Raw genomic sequence first — 23,505 nt, forward strand, 5'->3', positions numbered from 1 at the left:
GCAGCTCTTGTTATCTGCTTAATCACAGGATGTCATTTCCCAGAGCAGGTGGCCAAGCTTAATTTTTACTAGACGACCATATACTCGAGTACACATTCGACACACTCCTCAACAACAGTTCATGGGGACACACAATAAATGAGAGTCCATATATCTACAGACTGGTGATGTATGATCCAGTAGACCTGTGCTGGAAATAGATTTTGTATTTTTAGATGAGGTTCTGCTTGTTTCTCCTCGCCTTTAATCGATTTTGCTCTCCAGCAGCGAGGCTGTCTATTGTTACAGCTGGTGTACTTAGGTGTGCTTTGTTCTCTCTTTGATGTTCAATACTGCATGCTGGATTGCCATTACCAGCTGTCTGAGCTCAGGTCACCGATTCCCCTTTCTCCAGTGTCTAAGGGAGACAGAATGGATGCTAGCAGTTTCCTGTCATTACCTGCTATTATTGTTGGGAAAGCGGGTGAGTGCTGGAGGAAGGAGAGTGTACAGGAGCTGCGTAGTTTTACTTAAGAGGATTGATTAAATGGGAAGTTCCCCCAAGAAAAAGTACTATGCTGGAATCTGATATTTAAGTCTAACAGAGTATAACACAAGAAAGAAATCACATGTGGCATGATTTATGCTTTTTTCCACCCCAACTAACTTAAAGCAGTGTTTTATTTTTTTTCTTCTAGGTTTCACATTTCACTTAATTCAACAATTACCTGTGACTTAAACACTAACTGACACTCAGAAAGTTTTCTGAGTAGACAAGGTCAGGCTACTTTTTGCTGAGCATGAAGCCTTCCTCCAGTCTCCTCATAGCGGTGTCAAGATTTCATCTCTAATTGATATCATCGTGAGATACCGACAGCCACTGGAAAGATAAATATAATTATTCAAGCCGTCTTTAGGGACGGGAGATACCCAGATCCAAACTAGACGTACAGCCTTTGGATGGGCTTATTCTGCACTAGATCAAAGGCAAGCTGTGATTGAACACATTTTAAGGCGAATAATAAACATGAATAAAACATGTCATGGACGTTTGGTAGGTCCCTCAAGAAGATGATATGACTACGTGTGCTGGAGAATTCTTGTCAGCTTCACTGCTGAAGAAACAAACATTATGCAGCTTGAAAACATCACTCTCTGAAAGTCACCAGACAGAATGTTTCACAAAGTTTGGATGCAATGTGCTGTGCAGTTTCATTTCTTGTGTAACTATTACTGTAATAATAACGCCTCATCATTAGCTTCCCTCTTTTCCCTCCCTGTCCCTCTCTCTCTCTCTCTGTCTCTTACCTTCTCAATTTCTCTTTCACTGTTCATCTCTCACGACTCACTCAGTTTGAGGACGGCCAAAGTCCGGTTCTGATGACCACAGTGGCCATGCCGGTATTCAGTACCAAGAATGAGACTGTAAGTTCACATAGAGTGTTATAGAATATGCTTGGAGAAAACAAAATACAATGTGCAGCTGAACTGGAAAAACTATGCAATTACTTCTTGCATCATTTACAGAGAATTAAGATTTTTAGAAAATAGACGCAAATTGTGAAATAATGTCTAAAACGTTTGTATTTGATGGACACTAATTTCAGTTTGATTAGAGTCTGTAAATTAGGATACACTAGAGCATCACTAATTGAATACGGTACATAATGCACATATATATTTTTTTAGTTGTTTTCAGAAATAAAGAGCGGATCTGTAAGAGACTGTGTTATATAGGATTACCAATATTTGTAATATGTATGCTTCCAGAGAAACCATGGCATCCTGTTAGGGGTGGTTGGGACAGATGTGCCTGTCTCTGAGCTGCTCAAGACAATTCCCAAATATAAGGTAACACACCCAACTGCACTGTCATTCCTATAAGTACATCTGAATAGTCACATGAGATAGCCCTCGATACCTTTTCCACTGCATGGCCTACTTTAGACTTACTGTATGATGACAAGAAAATTATACGCATTATGTATATTGATGCAGATTGATAGTGTCTTCTGCTGCATCACCTGTGCTGCTTTCTTTTAGCCGCAGCTCTCAACCTTGGTTGGGTGAAAGTTTGTTATTTGTCCAGACGTGGATGAATGACGGCATCATTTCTTTTAATGGACAGCCTTGTGTGTTTCAACACAAAGACAAATATGCTGCATGTAAAAATTACAAAGAGCTTGATTAGCTGTGATTTTCAATGAGATACAGGTTTGTCATTCACCCAATTTAGTCTGTCTTTGTATTTGTTTGCGTGTCTCTTCCTAGCTGGGCATTCATGGCTATGCCTTTGCAATCACCAACAACGGCTACATCCTCACCCATCCGGATCTGCGGCCACTTGTGAGTATTAGGTCCACCACCATTGAGATGCTCTGGACCAAGTTAACTGAGTGTGAACCTTATTATCATAACAATCCATTTTAGGTCCCAGAGATTAAAGTTCAAATGTTTTAATTTATTTTGTACAGGCAGCTAAGGAATACTAAGTCTTGAGTTCATGTCAAGTCAATTAATGATTTCGTTTTGTCACATCGAGATGCTGATTGACATAAAAAAAAATGTGTGTGTAGTTGTGTGGGAGTTTTATGTCTATGTGCCATGCCCTGCATATGTGTTTGCTTTGTGGTGGTATGTAGATGAGGGGAATGTGTTCCAGGCCTCTGCTGTGCTGTGAATAGACAGAGATACAGCTTCTGAATGGCTGTGATTAACTCTATTGTACTCGCTCTCTCCTCTCACAAGAGGATGAGAGGAGAGACTGCAGAGAGGAAGGGAGGGAGACGGGGGAGAGCAAAGGAACCTGCTTAATGTGAGAATAGGTGCAGGGTGACAAAGCAGGGTCCAACGGTGGAAGAAAATGGAAAGATACGAAGGCATGAGATGAGAACAGACAAGAGGGAGACGAGAGAGCAGACAGTGAGACAGACAGACAGATGGTTTAATAGCGGTCTAATTAAAGACGTTAATGAACAGTGTTTAACAAGTAATGAGGGGTGGTAGGCTGTCCTCACTGACAGATGAATGGAGCATGGGAATCACAAGTACACACATACAGTAGACACCCACACACAAACAAGTGTGGTTCACTTTAATGAGCCCGGTGTTCCAGCTTATGTCACCTTTATTTAATGTGCACGTCAAACAGGGTCTGTGGGCGTCCAGGTGGTGGGAGGGGAGTCGTTAGGTGAACAGCATTTGGTCATCACTTTAAAAAAAATAAAATTATTATTATGAAGTCATTACAATGAAAACAAGTACTAAGTTCTATTTCCTATTTTATTTATTTGGCCTATTATATATTTGCTTTTCTGCAACATTTCATTTCCATTCAGATTTATATCATTGTAAATTAGTTTTCACTGCACTTTGGACTTCATGTTCTGACAATAGACAGATTATTTTAATTTATAAATTAAAAAAAAACTATATTTGTTGTCCCCCTCTACTCAATATGTGTTTTTTTTGTTGTCCAGTTTTCTGGTCAGAGTGACATGTGCAGAGTTTGACACTAAACATTACGTTTTTCTGATATAATATTCAAAGATCTTTTATTTCTTTATGAAAAGACAAAAACAAATCATAGGAGATATGATTTATTATTCAGTCGTCCTAATGCGTGACTGGAGTGGATCTGTAACAGGAATATTAATGGGTTGTAGTCAGAGAATGGTACATTCTGTGTTTCACTTTCTTCAATATGTCTCTATGTCTGTGCATGTGTGCCCAGTATGGGGATGGTAAGAAGCGAAGGAAGCCAAACTACAGCAGTGTGGACTTGTCTGAAGTGGAATGGGAGGATAAAGATGACACGGTGAGGCACTTCAAACCCAATAATCTACATTCTTCATCAACATAGTACCTGTGTCGAAAACAGTTTGATGTTTGAAATGAAATTTGTTTCATGCTTTTTGTTGCCAGCTGAGAAATGCCATGGTCAACAGGAAGACAGGGACTTTCTCCATGGAGGTGAAGAAAAGTGTTGACAAAGGGGTGAGGAATCCAAAATTCAGAACAGCACCGAGCACTTTTTGGAGGGTCCCATAGGGTGAGCCAGAGAAAATACTGAGGGAGAGTCCGTCCTGCCAACAGGATGTTACACTTGGCACAGTGATGCTCAGGGTTGACTTGGGGATTTTGTTTCTGATTTGGTTTGCTCTGCATGCATGGGTGTGTGCCTGTCTGTGTGTGAGCCCCTTATCTCCATCAAGCACATGTTGCTGAATACAGGAGGGACAGCAGAGAAAGAGTGAGTGAGAGCAAAGAGAGAGAGAGACAGAGGGAGGGAGAAAGAGATTATTCTGGTATGTGTTTGCATGTGTCTGCATTTTCAAAGCTTAGTCAAGAGCATTACATATTAGCCTGATTATCAAGCATTCAAAACACACACACACACACACAAACACACACACATACACGCATCTTCACGGCCCTTATCCAGACATTCACACTGCAGAAACACACATCCATCTGCAAAGTAACAGGTCGTGCGACAGACCGGCAGCCATGAGAGTGTACTCCCTGTGCCACTAGATGGAGCCAGAGTGAAGAGAATCACATCAGATAACCGACAACACACTGTTCGCTGCAGCCTGTCATAAAATGCATTCATCTCTGTTTCAGAAACGTGTACTGGTGTTGCATAATGATTACTACTACACAGACATCAAGGGGACTCCTTTTAGGTAAGAAAGCTGCAGACGTTTCACTGAACAAAGTTTAGAACCACTGAAGCATCACTTTTCTCAGTACTTCCTCACAACAAAGAACTCGCAAGCTGTCTGTTTAGAAAAGATTTTTTTTTCGTTTGTATTGTAGTCTAGGGGTTGCTCTTTCCAGAGGCCACGGAAAGTTTTTCTTCAAAGGGAATGTCACTGTGGAGGAAGGTAGGAAACCCTTCTTTCCTCTGTTTCATTTTTCATTTTTCATGATTTGATTTATGATTCTCTGTCTCTCAGTTCCTATAACTAGAATATCTTGTCTCAGCTAAAGTGATGGAAGAAGTATTCAAATTATACACTAGAAAAAAAGTAGTAATGCCATCTCACATATAAAATATATTCAAGTAAAACATCTGGTTTCAGAATTTTACTGATGTAAAATTACAATTATTAATATTATCAGTTAAATGTGATTCCTAGAACAATGTAGTAGGAAAAAAGAGAAACGTCTTTGTTGTTTTTAATATTTACTGGGATTTGTTAATTTTTTTTAAAGACAAGCAGCTTTATTTTTAATTAGAGCCAATAATGACACTAGTCACTGGCATCTGAATGACTGAGATCTTAAAAAAAGTTCTGCCACTTGTTATTCATTATATTCGAAGCTGTGGAACCTACTGAGCACACTAGTTTCTTCTTGTGCTTGTTAAGTTTAGGTTGTTTAATGTGTAACCGTGATCCATTTTAGGGTTTGTGAAAGTTTTTTCAGTTAACATGTGAAGCACATTATCATTTAGGAAAGCAGCTTTATTAAAGAACATTACTTGATTAAGAACTCTTATCTCCACAGCTCATAAATATCGTGTATATATTATAACCATGCAGGTTTATTTTTTTATCTAGTCTTTCCTTCTTTCATTTCCTTTCATCCTGTCTCTCACACTGACAAACACATTCAGTAGTAATGTAGTTATAATGAACTTGAAAGCTACAATTGGACAAATTAAATATTTTTTTTTTAGTGGCTCCTTAGGTGTGTTGTACCTCTCCTTGTCTTGACAGCATGTATGTGTGCCTATTTTTATGTCCAGCCTCATGCATTTTAATATTCATGTGGCGGTGGTTGTGTGTGTCTGCGTCTGTCTGTGTGCGTTTGTGTGTTTCTCTAAACACGTCCATCACGCAGAGCCCTCTGAGCATGACTTGGCTCTTCCTGATCTAATCAGTCCTGTCACATCCATTCAAAAAACACATTTTTCACCCCTGCTGTGTGTGTTTAAGTGTGTGTGTGTGTGTGTGTGTGTGTGTGTGTGTGTGTGTGTGTGTGTGCGCATTTGAGGTGTAGATGCCTACCCTTATTATGATGAGTTCATTTTGAATGCTTTTGCTTGTTAAGTTTGAGGTATAGTTTTTAATTTGTTACAGGGCTTCATGATTTAGAGCATCCTGATGTTGCGCTGGCAGACGAATGGTAAGAGTGTGAGGACACTACTATATGTTTCTGTTCAGACAATATCATCACCTTTTTAAAGTGACATTGTGATTGGACTAGATCCTAAATATGCTGCCAAATTAAAGTTGTAATTTTACTGCAACACAACAGTTACACAACAACTTTGGCATCTTGGACTATGATTTATGGTTTGTGTCATTTGATGACTTGTGGTAACAATAACTGGGAACCGACATCTACACAAATTACAGTAAATGCTTTTCAAAGTAATGCTTGTAAATGGAGAAACCGTCTTTGTTTTCTATTTGTTTTATTCACTGTACTTTTGCAAATCAAAAGCAACTAAAAACAATTGGTGTGTATAACCAATGTTAAACAAAGACAATAAAACTAGTCAGAGGCAATTATACTTATATCACTGTACCTATCTTCCCTCTTGTTATTTGGCAGGACATACTGCAACACAGACGAACACCCCGAGCACCGATACCTGTCGCAGATAGAGGCGATCAAACTCTACCTCAGTGGATACGAACCCCACCTGCAATGTTAGTTCAGCTCACCAACAGACCACAATGGCTGATGTTAATGACCATTTTTACTAGCTAATTAACACGACCTACCTCTGTGGATTCATTAACAGGTGACAAGGAGCTGATTCAGGAGGTTCTCTTTGATGCAGTTGTGACTGCCCCTTTGGAGGCCTACTGGACCAGCCTCGTGCTCAATAAGTCTGAGTAAATTCTTCTTTTTCTATGAAAACACAAAATCTCATTTAAGGGCTAAACTCATACTTCAAAAATCTGAGGTTCCTTATAATACTGGTAATAAACATAAAGTAAAAGAATACACAGTGCACAGTTACAGGATTTGTATTTGTCATAAAATCCAGGAACTCTGATAAAGGAGTGGAGATTGCCTACTTGGGCACGAGAACAGGCCTCTCCAGAATTAACCTGTTCGTGGTGCCTGACGAGCTTACAAATCAGTAAGTATGTTGATTTTATTTATGTAGCGTACAGCATGTTTTCTTTTTTTATTATGCACAGATGCCAGCCAATATGTCAGCAAAGTGCTCATGTATCATGTTTTGCACGTGTATCGTCATCATCATGTGTGTGTCCTGTCTGCTTCAAGAGACTTCCTGACAGCTGAGGACAAAGAGGGGGTGTTCAATGCTGATCACTTTCCCCTGTGGTACAAGAGAGCAGCAGAACAGGTTCCTGGTACCTTTGTCTACTCTCTACCTTTCAACACAGGTTAGTTATACATTAGATTTTTTTATATATCATTTTACCATAGCTCACAGAGTAATGTGAAAAAAAAAAAAAATTAAAATAACTCACAGTAAATGAAACTGGCATAAAGTCCAGGACATGTAGTCACCCACTATTAAGTAGCAGTTTCTCAAACACACAAATAAAATAATTTATTCAATTGTATGCAGGAGCTTTTTCAGTTTCCCCGCATCCTTTCTTTTCTTTTGTACCCATACTTGGGTGTTTCCTCCTGCCATGCATCTTTACCACCCCTTCCTCTCTTATTAATTCTGAGCTGTGTTCTTGTGGACAGGACTGATTGCTGCGGGTTGAAATAAGATATGTTAGCAAAAGGTTCAACCCTTTCCATAGTGACTTGGCCAGAACACATAAATACACACACACACACACACACACACACAGGCACCTCACGCATATTCAGTTTAACTATGTCTCTAAGAAATGGTTTCCCTTCCAAAAGGAGAATGTGTTCTCATCTGCCCTCAGCCTCAGGCTTTCCATTAGTGCCAGCTACTAGAAGTAATCTGAAAGCCTCTTATTTACTCGCTGGACTTGCCTTGGATGCACTCTTCCTCTCCCGGCTGTGGCAGTTAGCTGTAGTCGAAATAGTACTCTGTGGTATTTATGTACAGGGTTTCTCTCTCCAATCTCCCTGTGGCCAGTTCAGAACTAATATAAGATACTATGATATCTGATGTGAACTTTGTGTGTGTGTGTGTGTGTGTGTGTGTGTGTCTGTATGTGTTGTGTTCGTGTGTGTGGCTTAGGATCAGAAAACAAGAGCGTTGTATTGGCCAGCACTGCCATTCAGCTTCTGGATGAGAGGAAATCACCCATAGCTGCGGGTAAGTGGGAGCTCAAGTGGCTCTTTCGCTCTCACACACACTTCTACGTTGACAGAGGCTGCAATATTCTCTTCCTTACACCGCTATGCAGGCTTTGTTTTCCTGGGTTATAGTTGCCTGCCTCTACTTATTTTCCTCTGTTTGAGCTAAAACACTCCCTGCCCACATGAACTGCTTTTTTTATCTGTGCGCTTGCCCCTGCTTGAACATATGCCGAGAAGGAGGCGAGAGTGCAACATAGCATGAATGTTTGCATCCAAGAGTTTGTACATCTAAATATACTAATCGGAGGGACTTTCATAAATGCCCTTTGTGCATTTTTTTTTCTGCCTCCGTGCTTATTTAAGGCATATTGAGGCCTGGAGGATTTCTCTGTGGCCTTCCTCATCTCACATCCTGATGACTCAGAAGCTTTCTAGTGTCACTCCCATCCCTATTTATGACACAGACATTTTGTAGGTGGCATAGCAAGCATAACAAATTATACAAATTTCTAAATTTGATATATTTAAAAAAAACAAAAACAAGCCATGAAACTCGACATAGACGTGTGACCACCTCAGTGCTATTCCTTAGACAGCAGTGCATCTTTATGTTTTTAATGTTTTCATGCTACTTTCTTTTATTTAATTTTTTTATTTTACGTTCATAACTTAAGTAATGACACCATACAAGATTAGACTGTACTGCGTATGGTGTATTGCAATCAATTCCCCTTCACATCCTATGAATCGAGGACAAACATGGAGCACAGCTTTTGCCGGATATTAAAGACTGCTTCAGATGATTATCTGTGTACTTTGAGTTCCTCCTCCTTTCAGTAGATAAGGGCTGGTAATGTCAGCTGAGGAAAAAGGGAGAGTGTTTTGGAAATGCAGCGATAAAATAAGAGGAGAAATAAAAGGGCAGAGAAAGAGAAAATTATTTCACGGTGCTTGACTGCGTTGACAAGAAAGCAGTGCATTGTGGGTACTCTTGGCCTGGGGGAAACCACTGGAGCAGAAGGACAGAGATGGGAGAGTCTGTGTGGTGCCACATCCTGCGCACATAGAAACACACACACACACACACACACACAGTGTGCATCAGATTTCTAGCCAAGCAGTACACAAGCAGCTCAGATTTTACACCAGCCCACAGTAACGTTTGACCCCAATGTTCTTTTAAGAGAATGTCGAATTAAGAAATCGAATTGACTAAACGTGAACAAAATTTAAAAAAAAAAGGAAAGCCCATTGTTACAGTAGGCGCTGATATACAGTAATAGTGATCTTGCTTGTCACACCAGGATTTCTGTAAGGATGAGTTTATATAAGAGACTCAGATGGGAGGAGAGATGTAGGCTGGAATGCAAATTTAGCGTGGGCTGGTTAGGGCCAGTTTTCACTGGCCCGCGCTCCACTGAGCTGTAGACTTGTGAATACGCTAATACACTGAGTTAACAGGACAGGCTGATGACGTCACGCCATGGACCCTGCAGACATCACTTGAGTCACAATGTTACTGTGTGCATACATACACTGTGTGTGTGTGTGTGTGTGTGTGTGTGTGTGTGTGTGTGTGTGTGTGTGTGTCAGTGTTTGTGGTCACATCCACAGCCACGTGCAGGGAGCCATGAAAGGCAGGTCAGGCGTTAAGACCAAAAGCATCTGTGTACTTTTATGCACCTTTAACACTACACTGAGTGACCTAAATTCACTTGTGGTAGCTTATTACAGAAAGATTGATAATAATAATGGCTAATAACTATCCTGTACACAACAGGCGGCATTTAAAATGTACAAATTTCCTAAATATAATTTTTATGGTCTTAAATAATAGAAATAAAATTGTCATTTATCGATTACCTGAAAAGTGAACTAATCCACCAATGCATAAATTGTATATTCATATTTATCTCTATCACATTATTGAATGTGTTGTTGAATACAAGTTATGATCCACAGTATCAAAATAACTAATTGTTGTCTTATATCACATTATTGAAAGTAATTTAATTTTATCAACCTAAAATCCAAAACAAAACATGCTACACTGCCAGCAACAAATAAAACTGAGAGGGTTAGAAACACGTCTGCAGTAACCACTAGTTTAATACTCACTGTAACACTTTAAACGAAGACTATTTTATTTTTTCCCCCAGAATGTTTTAATCCTTAATATAATTGTATTTTGTACAAAATGTATTTTTTCTACCAGAGATTGTATGGATATTGAAATATAGACAAACTAGAGTTTTTCAAAAATACTCTTCCTTAAAAGATACTTTTTCTTACTTCATTTATGAATGCATGCCTTATCAAATCAATTGCCACTATGCATACAGTCATCAGGTGTTTGTTTGTTTGTTTTTTTATTATCATTATTTTATATAACACATACTTAAGGACATGACTGCCATTATGTAATCAGCATGAACTCACAAACAAGGCTCAACTGTAGATCTAAAACTTTGTGTGTGTGTGTGAGTGTGTGTATGTGTGGGTTTGACTATGTGTTGCAGGATGATAATTCAAACTTACAGTACGAACCCTTAAAGTCATAGAAAAACAACAACGCCGAGTCCAGATTTTGTTGCCGTTTTCGTTTTAGTTTGTTTCATTATTGCTTCAATGAATTTCCCATCTTCACTTCGGTAGTCAAAAAATATCCTTTAAGAAAACATATTCCTCTTTAAATCTATATCACATTATCAGGCACAGACTCTTAAATTGTCTATAAATATGTGCAGACATTTCCACTCATTCAAGCATAAATAAAACACTGACAAACACTTTCATTCTTGTTCTCATACGCTCACAGAAATGAAACAAACAACGTGGAACAGAGCTAAACCGACTGGAGCTGCCTACTAGTAGAGTTTTTAAAATGACCAAAAAAAATCAGTCTGAATTCTGAGGATGAACAATTAATAGACAAACAAACTCTGAAATCCATTTTTCAATACCACTATTGTATATACAAATACACAATTAGAAATATATAGCAATTTGTTTCTATCTGTGATATGCATTTCCCAGACAAAATGGAATCAACACATTTGAATTCTTTGGCCTGACCCTCAAACCCGCATCCGGGAGAAGATACTCTCATCAGTGCATAGTCAAATACCTGTGGAATTTAGCTACCCAAGTCTCAGAAATGAGGTGAACACACACATATATACCATCTCATTCACTCTGTTCGTTTTTTTTCCTCACAATCGCACAAGCACACATACAGTATGACATCCAGAGACAGTTAGGTTAAAGGGTTGAGGCCCAGGTTTGTAAGTCCAAGGTTTTTGTTGTTGTCTCCTAGGCAATAGCATTCTCCAGCGGTTCCTTATCATCTGCTGTGGCGTGATCCGCCCCCTGCGCTGCTGCCAACTCCTCATTCTTCTTTAGCTCCCGCTGATATTTGGCCATGATAGCAGCGTAGGCACAGCCGTACACTGCTGCAGCCAGCATCATCAGACACACAATCCCACACACTACGCCGGTGATGATTACTGTGGCAATAGCATGGCGCAAGTTGACAGGCCGCTGCTTCTGTTTAGTTTCACACTCTGGCATACTCCCTCCTCCTCCACCACCGCCACCAAAGCCCTCCCCCATCGCCATGGGGACATGGAGAGCATGGCTAGAGGGATGAGCATGGTTGCCATGGGTGTGGCCTCTTAGCAGCCTCTCAGACTCCAGGTGGTGTATGTTGGCAAACAGGTAATGGTAGCTTGTTGTCATGCAGGCATGAAAGAGCTGGTAAGGGATTTTCTGCAAGTCTCTATCCCTCATTTCTTCTGGCTGGGAACAGAGAACCTCATCCATAACTCCACCTTAGGACCAGAGTTAGACACAGAGAATGATGGTCAAAGACAGAGTGAGGGGCAGCAGTATGTCAGAAGTCATGCCACAGCCAGTTGTGTATTGTGTATACGTCCATTACTGTTAGTCACCCACGTCTTTTCTGACTGCTTACTACACAGGAGGCCTCTATCATAACCATCATAGTTACCCACTGCTTGAGATATTTGTTAACTAGGGTTTAATGGTTTACTGTACTGTACTGCTGTACCAGCACATTATGATTTACAGTCTGGGTCCTGTAAAAATCTGTATTATTCCTCTCTCTCTCTGTCTCCATGTCATGATGCTCTGTCACACGTTGCTTTCTTTCTGCCTGCCCGATTAACCACCAGCTTTCTATTAAATATACATCCTTGTATCCTAGGTCCATTGTTCTGTTTTACAGTAATTAGAATTTTCAGCCTTTAAGACGAAAGCTGTGTCAGGGTAACGTAGGCATGTAGGCGGACCAGCCAACTCCAAGTGAGCCTAGCTTTCACTGTACAGTGGTTATTTTGTTATCTAATACATGCTAGGGTTGGTCTAGCATGGAAAATTACGTGGTTGGCAATTTAACCCTTAATTGCCCATACACAGTCTCTGTCTCTGGTTGTGCAGATCACTACCATAGTTATAAAAGCTGCTGCACAGAGCGCCTAACGTCACCTCATTAATTAGGGGATTCTTATTGATGTATTTCACTGTTGGTTAAAGTAAATGTCAAGATTCTACAGTAAATGTTTAAAATCATCACCACAATATGTTCATGTTCAGATATTATTCAGGCAGCATTAATAATCAAACCAAACATTTATTCTGCCGTCTTTTACCTTCCTCTGCCGTCCTCTGTGTTCGCCTTTTTATGGCAAAATATCTAAACAGCGTATCCTTTTGGGGCCGGTCTGTAATATTAAATCCCTGAATGAGGTTCTCCTCTCACTGTGTAAACAGCCATTTTATTATTGTGTCTAACCATTTCTACACTACTTGTTTAATGATAATATCTCAATGTCAATTCAGTTTATTTGTGATAAAGGTCAGTATTACCATAATTAAATATTACCATAATTTAAATACTTTGCCCAGCGGGAAAGGCATTGTGATGGATTAATGTTGGAAACCCACATTTCCCAGCCACTGCCTAGAGCTACTGGTGCTCTAACCTTTAAAGAGGTAGGTCTCCAGCCAGAGTTTGAGGCCTATAAGCTGGCAGTCACATCTCCAGGGGTTGTCCCGTAGTGTGAGGCTGTCCAGGTGGGTTAGAGCTTCTAACAGAGAGCGGTCCAACCGTGTTAGCCTGTTGTGCGCTAGCCCCAGGTGGCTAAGGTTCCTCAAATTCTCCCCCATGGCTCCAGGCAAACCCCACAGGCTGAGAGGAAGGGACATGGCAGGCAAATTAGACAAGATGCAACGACTTCAGCTATTTCTGTTCGACAAATAACAAATGGAATCTGTTACATTGTTGTTGCTTAACCTGTTGTGCGAGAGGTCGAGGTGTGAAAGTGAGCGGATGGGTCCGAGCAACCGCTTGTCGATCTCTCTCAGGTTATTGTAAGCCAAACTGAGACGCTGTAGATTCCTGAGGCCCAGCAGTGCAGTCGGCGAAACAGCTGTTATAGAGTTATTAGATAGATCAAGAATGCGGACCAGGGGTATTTCTCTGAAGGCCATTGATCCCAGCCCCCTGATGCGGTTGTCTTGAAGGTACAGTTCTTGGGTGTCCGGATGCAGTCGTCGGGGAATGTCATACAGGCCTCGACCTCGGCAGTCCACTACTTTGGTGTTGCTGTTGCAGCTACACTCCTTTGGACAAGCATGTGCCAGAGAGAGAAGGGAGAGCATGGCACACACCAGTACCACTGTGGAGACAGAGGGACATCATATTGAATTAGACAGTAGCAGACTGCGACAGGTATTCAGAAAATCTAAAGATCTTGAAGATTGACTAAATATGGACCTCAGAATTGTACAAAAAATACCCCATAATGTTAACTTTAAGTAAAGAAAGCTTTACAGCACGAGGAATTTGTCTTGATGCCTGGTGCACCGTGGGTGTTCATCTGATGATGAACATCTGTGGTTGTTTTGGGAAATGTTTGAAAAAGATGATTTCAGTGAAGAACATTTTTTACTGTCTACTGTTCTTTGTCTAGTAAACTTATTACTAATGTGCCGACTCCCACATCCCACCCTCCTTAGACGGTGGCCCTCGGTGACTTCACCAAAACCCTCCTAACCCCTCACCTACTCTCCACCCACACACAAATCCATACGCGAGCAGATATTAGGTGTCTGATTCCCTTTGAGATGACTTCACATGTCCATTCCTTCTGGAACACTGCAGCAGTATTTATAGCATTGGCTGGACTAGCTCGAGGCTCAATGAAATGAAGCTCAGCCTGGAAGCCTGAAAATGTAGCTATAGCACACGTATCCCACTCGTAGATGTTGAACAAAAACATGATCTGCATCAGGTTTATGCACCACTGAGCAGTTCAGTTGTCATTTTCTTAATTTTGTTTATGTTAATGTTTATCCCTTGTTCTATTTTATTATTAATATTTTGACATATTGAATCAAAAAGCATGCAATCATTACTTTTCTTGGTTTGTGAACTTGCACATGGTTGCGATTTACAGGTTTAGAAGAATCCAGGTGCAGGAGCTGCCAGGTCTAGACTCAGGTGCTTGGTACAATGGCTCGTAGCAGTGTTGCTGTTATTATTAATATGATGTCGCTTACTTCAACAGAAAACATCAGAACATGAAATCCAGAGTGAAATGAGAGTAAGAGAGAAACATGTAAACAGAGTATCAGTCTATGGGAGTGTTGTAACAGTGGCTCTGGAATGAGGTCAACACAGGAGGACGGCTCTTTGCTCTGATGCATCCCTCCAGCCCCAAGTACAGAGAAGCTTGTAACGACGTGCACACACAACCCGCAGCGAGCACCACTTTCTTCTTGTCATTTGTGGGAGGAAACAGTAGGAGGCTGATGTACAGCTCTAAACATAAACGTGAATGTAATGCTGACGTCTCTCAGCTTTAAACCAGGAACTGTTAAAAACAAGTGCTTTGTTATCACTTAGTTACAACAGTTTACATAACATACTGTTCTCTGTAGCTGATAGCAGCCCACCTAGCCAGGCACATACACAAGTACACACACACACACACACACACACACCTCCCAGATGGTGCTCCTACCTCTCATATCTGCCAGTTGTCCTTGGGCCACTCGCGTTTGGATTTCCTTTAGCTCCCTTTATGACTTCTGGTGTCTGTCATTTGTTGATGATCCATTAGCCGTGAGTGAGGCTGAGCATTAGCGTCTCCTGACTTTCACGTGTGGAGGCCGATGTGGTCGGTGGGGTATAATTGGAGAGGTGAAGATCAGATCAGCAGCAGAGACCTGCGTTGCCCTCAGGATCCCCTGCACGGTCTGCACAGCGATGAAACCCCATCAGATCATGCAGATCAGAGCACAGAGCTTTACTGCCAGCCAGTCTGAGAATCACAAGAGTTAGGGAGTTCTGCCTCTCTCTCTCTCTCTCTCTCTCTCTCTCTCTCTCTCTCTCTCTCTCTCTCACTCACTCTCTCTCTCTCTTGCTCTATATATCTCTCTGTTGCTCTCTCACTGTCTCCCAACCTCTTGTTGTGTGCTTTGTATTTGTTTTTATGTTGTTTTTTTGCCGTTGATTCTATTTTTCCCTTATTTCTTGCTTGATTTAGTTTCATTTCTGCTCCTTTATTGAACCCAAATCATCTCTCTCTCTCTCTCTCTCTCTCTCTCTCTCTCTCTCTCTGTCTGTTTTGCCTGATCTCCCTGTCCCCAGTTGTATTGGTGAGTGTGATGGTGTGTCATCTCCCAGTGGACTACTGTGTCTCTCAAATCACAGCACACACTTTACCTCCCATTGGCCTGGCAAGAGTTGCGCAAGATAAAATTAGATCTGAATTGCAGTGTGTCTAAACAAATACTCAAGCTCTTCAACGCACAGTGAACACAGTCGGAGGATGCCCGTTGCTGTGGCATGCTCTGATGATATTATGCATGAGCCGTGGGCAGAAAGGCTGGCAGAACATGCTCCCAGCACAGCAACACAGGATGCACGCATTCACACACGCACACCGCAGGATAGTAAGCTGTTGCAGCGAATTTACATAGATTCTCTTTTTTCTTTCTTTTTTTTTTTTTTTTGCATGTAAATGGATTGACTGTTAAGCTCAGTCCCTAGGAGCTTGCTTCGCTTGGAGAATCAAAAAGTGGACAACGCAAGATACACGGAGAGATTAACGATCCAATCATTTTCAACAATGAATGTGATTAAGCTTAAAAGCTGACATTGGCTCGCAGATCCGTCCCTGGTATTTGCCCTCCTGTCCATCCATATTAATATGCTTTCATCTGCTGAAGGGCATAACAATTATTTTCATTATGTCATATAGAACAACATCTGGAGTGTCACCAACGTATATTTAGTTATTGTGATAAATGCGATGCAAAATCCGACTGGTTCAACTCACTCACACATGGTGACGCTTAAAAAAATATAAATACGTATATTAAGAACATGCTCCTGCACAGACACACAAGCACACGCACTCTCACAGATATCGGACACTGGCAAATGAAAATGTGTGATCTATGCATTTGCTAAAAGCCCATATGCTTTATGTGTTCAGACCGTCTGCTGTGTTTGTGCTTCAGTGTCTGAAAATGTTCAAGTTACCAAACAAAATAAATAAAAATTATGAACACATGGCCTTTTTTTTTGGTCTCAACAATAACACACAGAAAGGAGAGGTCAGGGGAGCATATATGTCCTCCTGGCATCCTGAACAACAGCGTCCTTTTCTGCCCATCCTCTGAATGTTGCTCAGCATCTTGACATGTTATGCCCCGTGCTGTGCAGCTGCAGTGAAGCTATGCTGTTGGGCGAATGCATCACCACATTTCCAAATCATTTCATCTGTCAGACAGCTCTGTGTGTGTGTGTTTGTGTGTTTCACTCGTGTCTGTCCTATAGGTGTTTTTGCCATCACTGGGATTTGAATTGACTGGTTCATGATTAGCTGTGCCACATTATGTACATGATCACTTGTACATACACTCAGACGCACCGCTGCGTTAACTGACATATACATACACAAAATCCTTATTACAAGCCTAAATATCTGTAGGCTTTAAACTGGTTGTCATCTCTGCCTGACAGGGATTGTGCTGATAAGAGATTGGTGATGGTGCGGATTTGAAGTGGATTTTATGTTCCTTTATCTTTGGACTCACAAAGCTCGCTCAGGGCATAAATTCCCTCAAGTTCTCAAATCATACGTAGGGAAATGAAATGTTCTCCCACACTGCAGAACATTCCTGAGCATTAGTGAAAGATGTGGGGTTTTGTCTTAGTTCTGAGCCAACATTCAGGTAATAGGCAGCATCAGTGCACGTTTAACCCTTTAATAAAATTTTACAGAGGAAACTCGTGTATTTCCAATTATTTTACTTATTGAGCACATTTTACATTTTAATTTAAAATGTTTTTATTATTATTTTTTTTAATATCTCAACTTTCAAATGAGTTGTATTTTCAAATCTTACATCTACGAATTATTTTAAATATTCATGTCCCACAAATCACAGACATTTGCATGAAAACCTTAATTCAACCTATTTCTCCTCCTCTGTCTTGATTTCTTTTGATTTGATGGCTTTTTTCAGAGCAGACGATTCTCTCTCTGTTATTGGCTTAACGATCAAGGTTCTCCGTGTGCGTTTCCATTACCGTTGCCCAGCATCTTAAATTAGACTCTCCTTCTGGGTTTTCCATGTGGGTGTAGAGATGGTGGGCTGCTGAAAGGATCTGGCAAAGCTTTCGATGGGATAATCTGCACCTGTTCCTCTGGGCAAGGGCTAAAACAGGCCACAGCAGCACCGCTGCACTTAAACAATCCTACAAACACACAGTCATACTAAAAGAACTGGAAACCAGAATTTCTCACTGATATGGTTTTCTTCACATGTTGACATCTGGTGACACTAACACACTCATTTCACTGCGTCGCACCAGTGTGAACACACCTACTGAAACACTACATTAGACTGAAATGAATAGTTGATAGTTAATAGTTGATCTAGACAGTGTACTCTAATGAGATCAGCCACTTAAGATTAATTATTATTTAGTTTTACTGACTGAAGACAGCAACACTTGTCTATTTGGAACTTGTTGCATGTATCTACAGGTAGTGGACAAAGGTCTGCACTGGCCATTCGTGATGTCTGATTAGCACTTTCTCTTCTTTTTAGTTTGCTACCTGCTTTGCATTTGCATGAAGCCCTAAATTGTGCGCCTGGAAAGACCTGCAGACTTCCAAAGCATGGCAAACCCCCACTGAGACACTGCTAGGGGGCCTCTAAGTATTCGGAGCAGAGAGTAGTGGGAGAGGAGAGCAAATAAGTAAAAGCCTGTGGTGGATGTGTCAGTCTTTCCTCAGCCAATTCAAAAAAAAAAAAAAAAGAGACAAATTTTAGGGTCTTTGACCGCTTTTTTCCAGGCGAGAGAATTCTGCTAAGATCTGTTTATTTAGGGATCTGCTGGGTGAGCTTTATGGAAGTGAGAGCAGCTCTATGTACCAGCTCTGGAAGTGCCTGTTGGGATAACAACAGGGAGGCGACTGAGGGATGGGATGGATTTCATGTGGGCACAGAAAGAGAGCTCTGGTTTAGAGTGGTGTGAAACTGCATTTTGAATGTGGTTAGTAGCATCTGTGCAGATGTTGCAGACAGTGCAGTATTCCACACACACACACACACACACACACACACACACACACACACACACACACACACACACACACATTTAGCCTTGTTGAAAAATAAGCTGACACTTGTATGATGCATGGAGCGATTATCCATGTGGCCCCTTTTTTGTCCAGCAGGTTTGTGCTCCAATGAAATTGTGTTTGTGCATTTTGTCAATAAATGATTAACGTTGGGTATATATATATATTAATAATCTCTCTCTTGCCTGTAGGATGACTTCTGTTGTGATAAAGATCACAGTGCACGTCAACACACGGAGAGCACACACACGTCACGTTTCTACATGTGAGTGACTGTGCCGTCTCTCTTTCAGCTGTGGGCATTCAGATGAAACTGGAGTTCTTTCAGAAGAAATTCTGGACGGCCAGCAGACAGGTACATGTGCATCATAACATAATCACGTTTATAATGCAAACAAAAGCGTGTTACACACTCAAAATCAGGTGTTTGCCATAGCCAGACGCACTGCCTACGTGATTGAACAGCCTACATATTTCATGTGTCATCCTTATTCAGTATGTAGCTGTACAGTGTGTGGATGTTTTTAACCTTGCAGTGTGCAGCATTAGATGGGAAATGCTCCATAAGCTGTGATGATGAGGTCAGTCAGTCTTCCTGTTTTCAGTCAAGCCTTCACGATTCTGTCACTTCTAGTCTCATGACCGCTTTAACACCTTTTTTTTTTGTTTGTTTTACAGAATATTAACTGCTACCTTATTGACAACAATGGCTTCATTTTGGTAGCAGAGGATTATTCTCTGGTAAGAAATACATACACATAAAAACACGTCAGTGAAAATGAATCGGTAATGGCAACTTGTAAAAGTCCAGAGCTGAGATTTAATTTAAATCCAATGTGCAATTTTAACTAGTAGAATAGATTTCTGGTCCTCATGCATAATGTTGTTTTTGTTGTCTACACTGCTCTGGAGGAGACTTAGTGTTGTCCTAGTATATACCCCCTGTCTAGATGTCTTCGGACATGCTGTCATTCTGGCTTTAGCTCAACTAGAAGCCAGTCCACTGGCTGTCAATGTCCTTCTCTTCCCCTGCATGTATCTCTTCTGTACTGTTTTTGATATTAATTTGGAGGTGACGGAGCATTTAGGGATCCACTTGTCAGGTTGTGTCTCCTCATCGTTCTTATGCAGTGAACATGTCAACAACTTACAAGGTACACGAAAATGATGCAGCTAAATCTGCATAAATCTGGATAGAGGATCTACAGGTCCACGATGCAGCTGAGATGGGATTATTTGCCTCCCAAGTCTCGAGAAAGTTAGAATGTGAAGGGATGGAGCGTCAAGTCCACCCTCACAGCCATGTGCCAAGTAGACAGGCAGGAGATGAGGACTGGAAATGACCTGTATAATGTTCAGGAGTCTTTAAAAGTAATACTGAGTGATTTGAATGTTGCGTCAGAAGAGAATAAATAATCTGTTTGAGGTGTTAGCTTTATTACAGCACCTGCCTCTCATCTGTTTGTATCATGTCATCATTTGTGTTTATTTGTGGCATAAAAGTCTGTTGGATTTGTTTTTAGGAGAGTTTCTGTGTGAGAGAATTTAGTCTTAGTGTTCCTTAAAAGTGTTTCTGTGTTGCTGAATGTTCTCTGATCACTCGGTCATTTCTGCATGCCTTAGGGTTGGGTAATTGAAGGTTTCTTTTATGGATGATCTCGACTGTACATGTGTCGGTTTTTGTACTAGAACGGTCTATTATTTGTGAAGTTCGTTACATTTTATTCCGACTTGTTTTATTGATGAAAACCGCTCTGTTCTTTCCAAGACGGGAAAATTTTTTGGAGAACCAGAGGGAGCTGTAATGAGTAAGCTTCTGCAGATGGGCTCTTTCAAGAGGTAAGTATTTTAAACAGTGTGTGTGTCTGTGTGTGTGTGTGTGTGTGTGTGTGTGTGTGTGTGTGTTTGCGCGTGTGTGTGTGTGTTGGCGCGTGTGTATGTATAGGTGTACCTGCCAGCAATTTTCTGCATGAGTGTGTGTGTGCATGTGTGTTAAGGTACATGCACGATATCAGGCAGGCCACAGAATGAAAGCATGTCTCCTTTTAGTGTTGACAGTTCTTAACTTGGCCAATCGCATCGAGCTATTCAGCACTGAACTCCGACCCCTCACTCAGCGGAGTTCTCGGTTAGGGGATTACAGCAAATCTTTCCCTGAAATGAAAGAATTAGGAGAAATTTGATGTCTTACATAGACACACACACACACACACTCACACATATACTGCTTGTTGCAGAGCTGTGACCCCTGGAAATGCCAGGAACACTGGGTGGCTTTTTTGTTCAGTTAATTTTAGACAGCTAAAGCTTAAAACTACAGTTCCATCACTGCAGCACGACCCAGCTCTCGGTTTTCCTAGTGTATAAAAATTAAGGATGGCAAATGATTACAGAAAACGATAACCACTCCTGTTTATCATAGAGATGAGCCTCAAAATCTGACAGCAAATGGTTTGTAGTCCCAATCATGAAAACAGAGAAGCCTGCGAGATCTTTCACTGAATCGCTAATGTCGAAAGATGAGGGATGGTTTCAAATTGAAGACAACGTCTGACGAAGGAATAATCCTGACCTGTGACGGTGAAGTATTAGCGTGATGAGTAATAGTGCTTAAAGATATTAACACTAATGAATCCAGTATGATCTGCCTTTACCCGGTGCCATGTGTAGAGAATGAATGTGCTTGAAAGTTGAAGCATGGTTTTTTGTCTTGATTTAAAACAAAGCAGGCTGCTTAAAGTCGACACAGGCTGCCAGTTTGAATTTATCTGTCAGCATCAGCAATGTAGGTAAATTATTTTCAGTTTATTTTGGATTATGAGGCTTTTCAAACAAAAAGAAATGAATACAAATGTTGAAAGTGGTGTTATGTGCCCATGCAAAGCTAATGGAGGGGAACCTCACCCACCCATCTACACATATGGCGATCACACAGCAAAGCAAATACACACTCACGCGCATACGTAGATATTACATTCGTCTAAGTTTGCTGCTAACACCATTATGTGGCCTGGCTTAGCACTAATTGGTTCCTGGCGGTGTGTTGGAGCTATGTGTCACCAGTACTGTGACTGAGGTTTGAACATCGCCCAAGGCTGCGGATAGACTGGGCCCACTCAGACATCACACACATGCTCACACACACGTTCACACACAAGTCAAGTCTTGACAAGTATTGTCAAGTATATGGGAGTGTGTCCACAGGCTATGAGAAAGAGTATCTTGTGTGTGTGTGTGTGTGTGTCCTAGGAACCTCTTTAATAACCTCATCCAGACAGACCCAGATCCAGACCTCACATCCTCAGGGTTTGTTAAGTCCTTAAATCCGCTGATATCCCTCCAATATCCCCGAATTATCTGCACACCCACCCACCTTCCTACATCACTTTGAGGAACCTCTCGGGAAGCTCTCAGCTTTCAGTTGCCGTCCGTTTCCCATTCCTGCCACGTCCATCCAATATGTTATCCGCAGGTAAAGTGGCAGTTATAGCAGAGGCGGGACCTTTCCTTCCTGCTCCCACACAGCCGTCCAAAAAGCCCCACAGGCATATTGTAATAGAGACAATGCACTAATCAAAACCCATATCACCTTATCCGTGTTATGTCTATCATCCTGGCCAAAATATTGTAGGGCAAATCCACATCTAAAAACATCAGTATGTGTCTATTTCTGACATGTCTGTTTCACTCTTCATCCTCTCTTTGCCAACTGTACCTGCTCAGGGTCACTCTGTATGACTACCAGGCTCTCTGTTGGGTCTATTCAGAGAGTAGTGACAGTGGACACACGCTGTTGGATGTGAGTACTGCATTTGTTCACACCGCTCGACTTCAACGTTAGAACTCTATGCAACTCAAATCAGGGACTGTAGGTTACATGTTATGAATATTTTCTCTGTTTTTTTTTGTTTTTTTTTCTGTAGCCCTACGTCGCTTTCTTCACAGCTGTGAAGTGGATCCTGACTGAGCTTGTCATGTAAGACTTCTGTGTGTCATGAATCTGTTTCTAATATCACATGTTCGCTGCTGTCTGAGGATAATTGTGTGTTTGCGAGTACATATCAAGTGTTTGTACACAAGTGCTTCCAAATGTATGTTGACATGATCATAAGTCATCAGCAGTAATCGCTACCTGATGTTTCCCGTAGCACGGGTATTCCTGTGATGCCATGATGTGGCGGTGGAGTCATCCTGTGTGGTCTGTTGTTGCATCGCGAGGGGATTAAGACACCAGTGCTAATTGTCATACTGTCATAGTGCAAAGTTTTGTCATTGCAAAAAAATATAAAAGTTCAAAAGTGCATATATAAAGTTAAGCAGTATAGTTGTAGTTATAGAAAATACTGATGCATGATTATTTTACATGACATGATACGTTTGGTTTGAAGTTTGGCAGCATGCAATAATTTATTTAGTAACTCCATAAGAGCAGCAGTAAAATCAGGAAGCAAACCAGCTCTATACACAACTATGAAAATCAATTAAACACAACCTGTTTTCCAAGCATTTTATAGCTCGGACAAGTTTTATAAGACTAATTATTATTTCCTACATTACCACATCACCCAAATAAAATGATAATCTGTTACTGTAGGCACACAAAGCAGAGATTCTG

At 41.0% G+C, this 23,505-nt stretch overlaps 2 protein-coding genes across 2 annotated transcripts in view; one reads left to right on the forward strand and one right to left on the reverse strand.

Annotated features, from left to right (window-relative positions):
* The window catches only part of cacna2d3a (calcium channel, voltage-dependent, alpha 2/delta subunit 3a), an 89,259-nt gene that overhangs the window by 57,263 nt on the left and 8,491 nt on the right, over window positions 1–23,505 (forward strand). Inside the window, exons 13-31 of the mRNA XM_026369071.1 lie at window positions 1,333–1,404; window positions 1,750–1,830; window positions 2,251–2,325; window positions 3,713–3,796; window positions 3,904–3,975; window positions 4,606–4,667; window positions 4,801–4,868; window positions 6,069–6,114; window positions 6,547–6,644; window positions 6,740–6,833; window positions 6,989–7,084; window positions 7,234–7,355; window positions 8,144–8,221; window positions 19,184–19,245; window positions 19,427–19,471; window positions 19,569–19,631; window positions 20,659–20,729; window positions 22,614–22,689; window positions 22,814–22,866. Of these exons, the coding sequence (XP_026224856.1) occupies window positions 1,333–1,404; window positions 1,750–1,830; window positions 2,251–2,325; window positions 3,713–3,796; window positions 3,904–3,975; window positions 4,606–4,667; window positions 4,801–4,868; window positions 6,069–6,114; window positions 6,547–6,644; window positions 6,740–6,833; window positions 6,989–7,084; window positions 7,234–7,355; window positions 8,144–8,221; window positions 19,184–19,245; window positions 19,427–19,471; window positions 19,569–19,631; window positions 20,659–20,729; window positions 22,614–22,689; window positions 22,814–22,866 (1,418 nt within the window). The remainder of the gene's footprint in view (window positions 1–1,332; window positions 1,405–1,749; window positions 1,831–2,250; window positions 2,326–3,712; window positions 3,797–3,903; window positions 3,976–4,605; window positions 4,668–4,800; window positions 4,869–6,068; window positions 6,115–6,546; window positions 6,645–6,739; window positions 6,834–6,988; window positions 7,085–7,233; window positions 7,356–8,143; window positions 8,222–19,183; window positions 19,246–19,426; window positions 19,472–19,568; window positions 19,632–20,658; window positions 20,730–22,613; window positions 22,690–22,813; window positions 22,867–23,505) is intronic.
* Window positions 10,480–15,586, reverse strand: LOC113168031 (leucine-rich repeat and transmembrane domain-containing protein 1). Its single transcript, XM_026369072.1, has 4 exons — window positions 15,252–15,586; window positions 13,520–13,904; window positions 13,209–13,414; window positions 10,480–12,035 (listed from the first exon to the last, which is right to left on the reverse strand). Exons 1-4 carry the CDS (start codon window positions 15,256–15,258, stop codon window positions 11,518–11,520), a joined length of 1,116 nt encoding a protein of 371 aa, XP_026224857.1. The 5' UTR covers window positions 15,259–15,586; the 3' UTR covers window positions 10,480–11,517.

The sequence above is a fragment of the Anabas testudineus genome, chromosome 7 (genome assembly GCF_900324465.2).
Source record: "Anabas testudineus chromosome 7, fAnaTes1.2, whole genome shotgun sequence".
In the NCBI taxonomy this organism is placed as follows: Eukaryota; Metazoa; Chordata; class Actinopteri; order Anabantiformes; family Anabantidae; genus Anabas; species Anabas testudineus.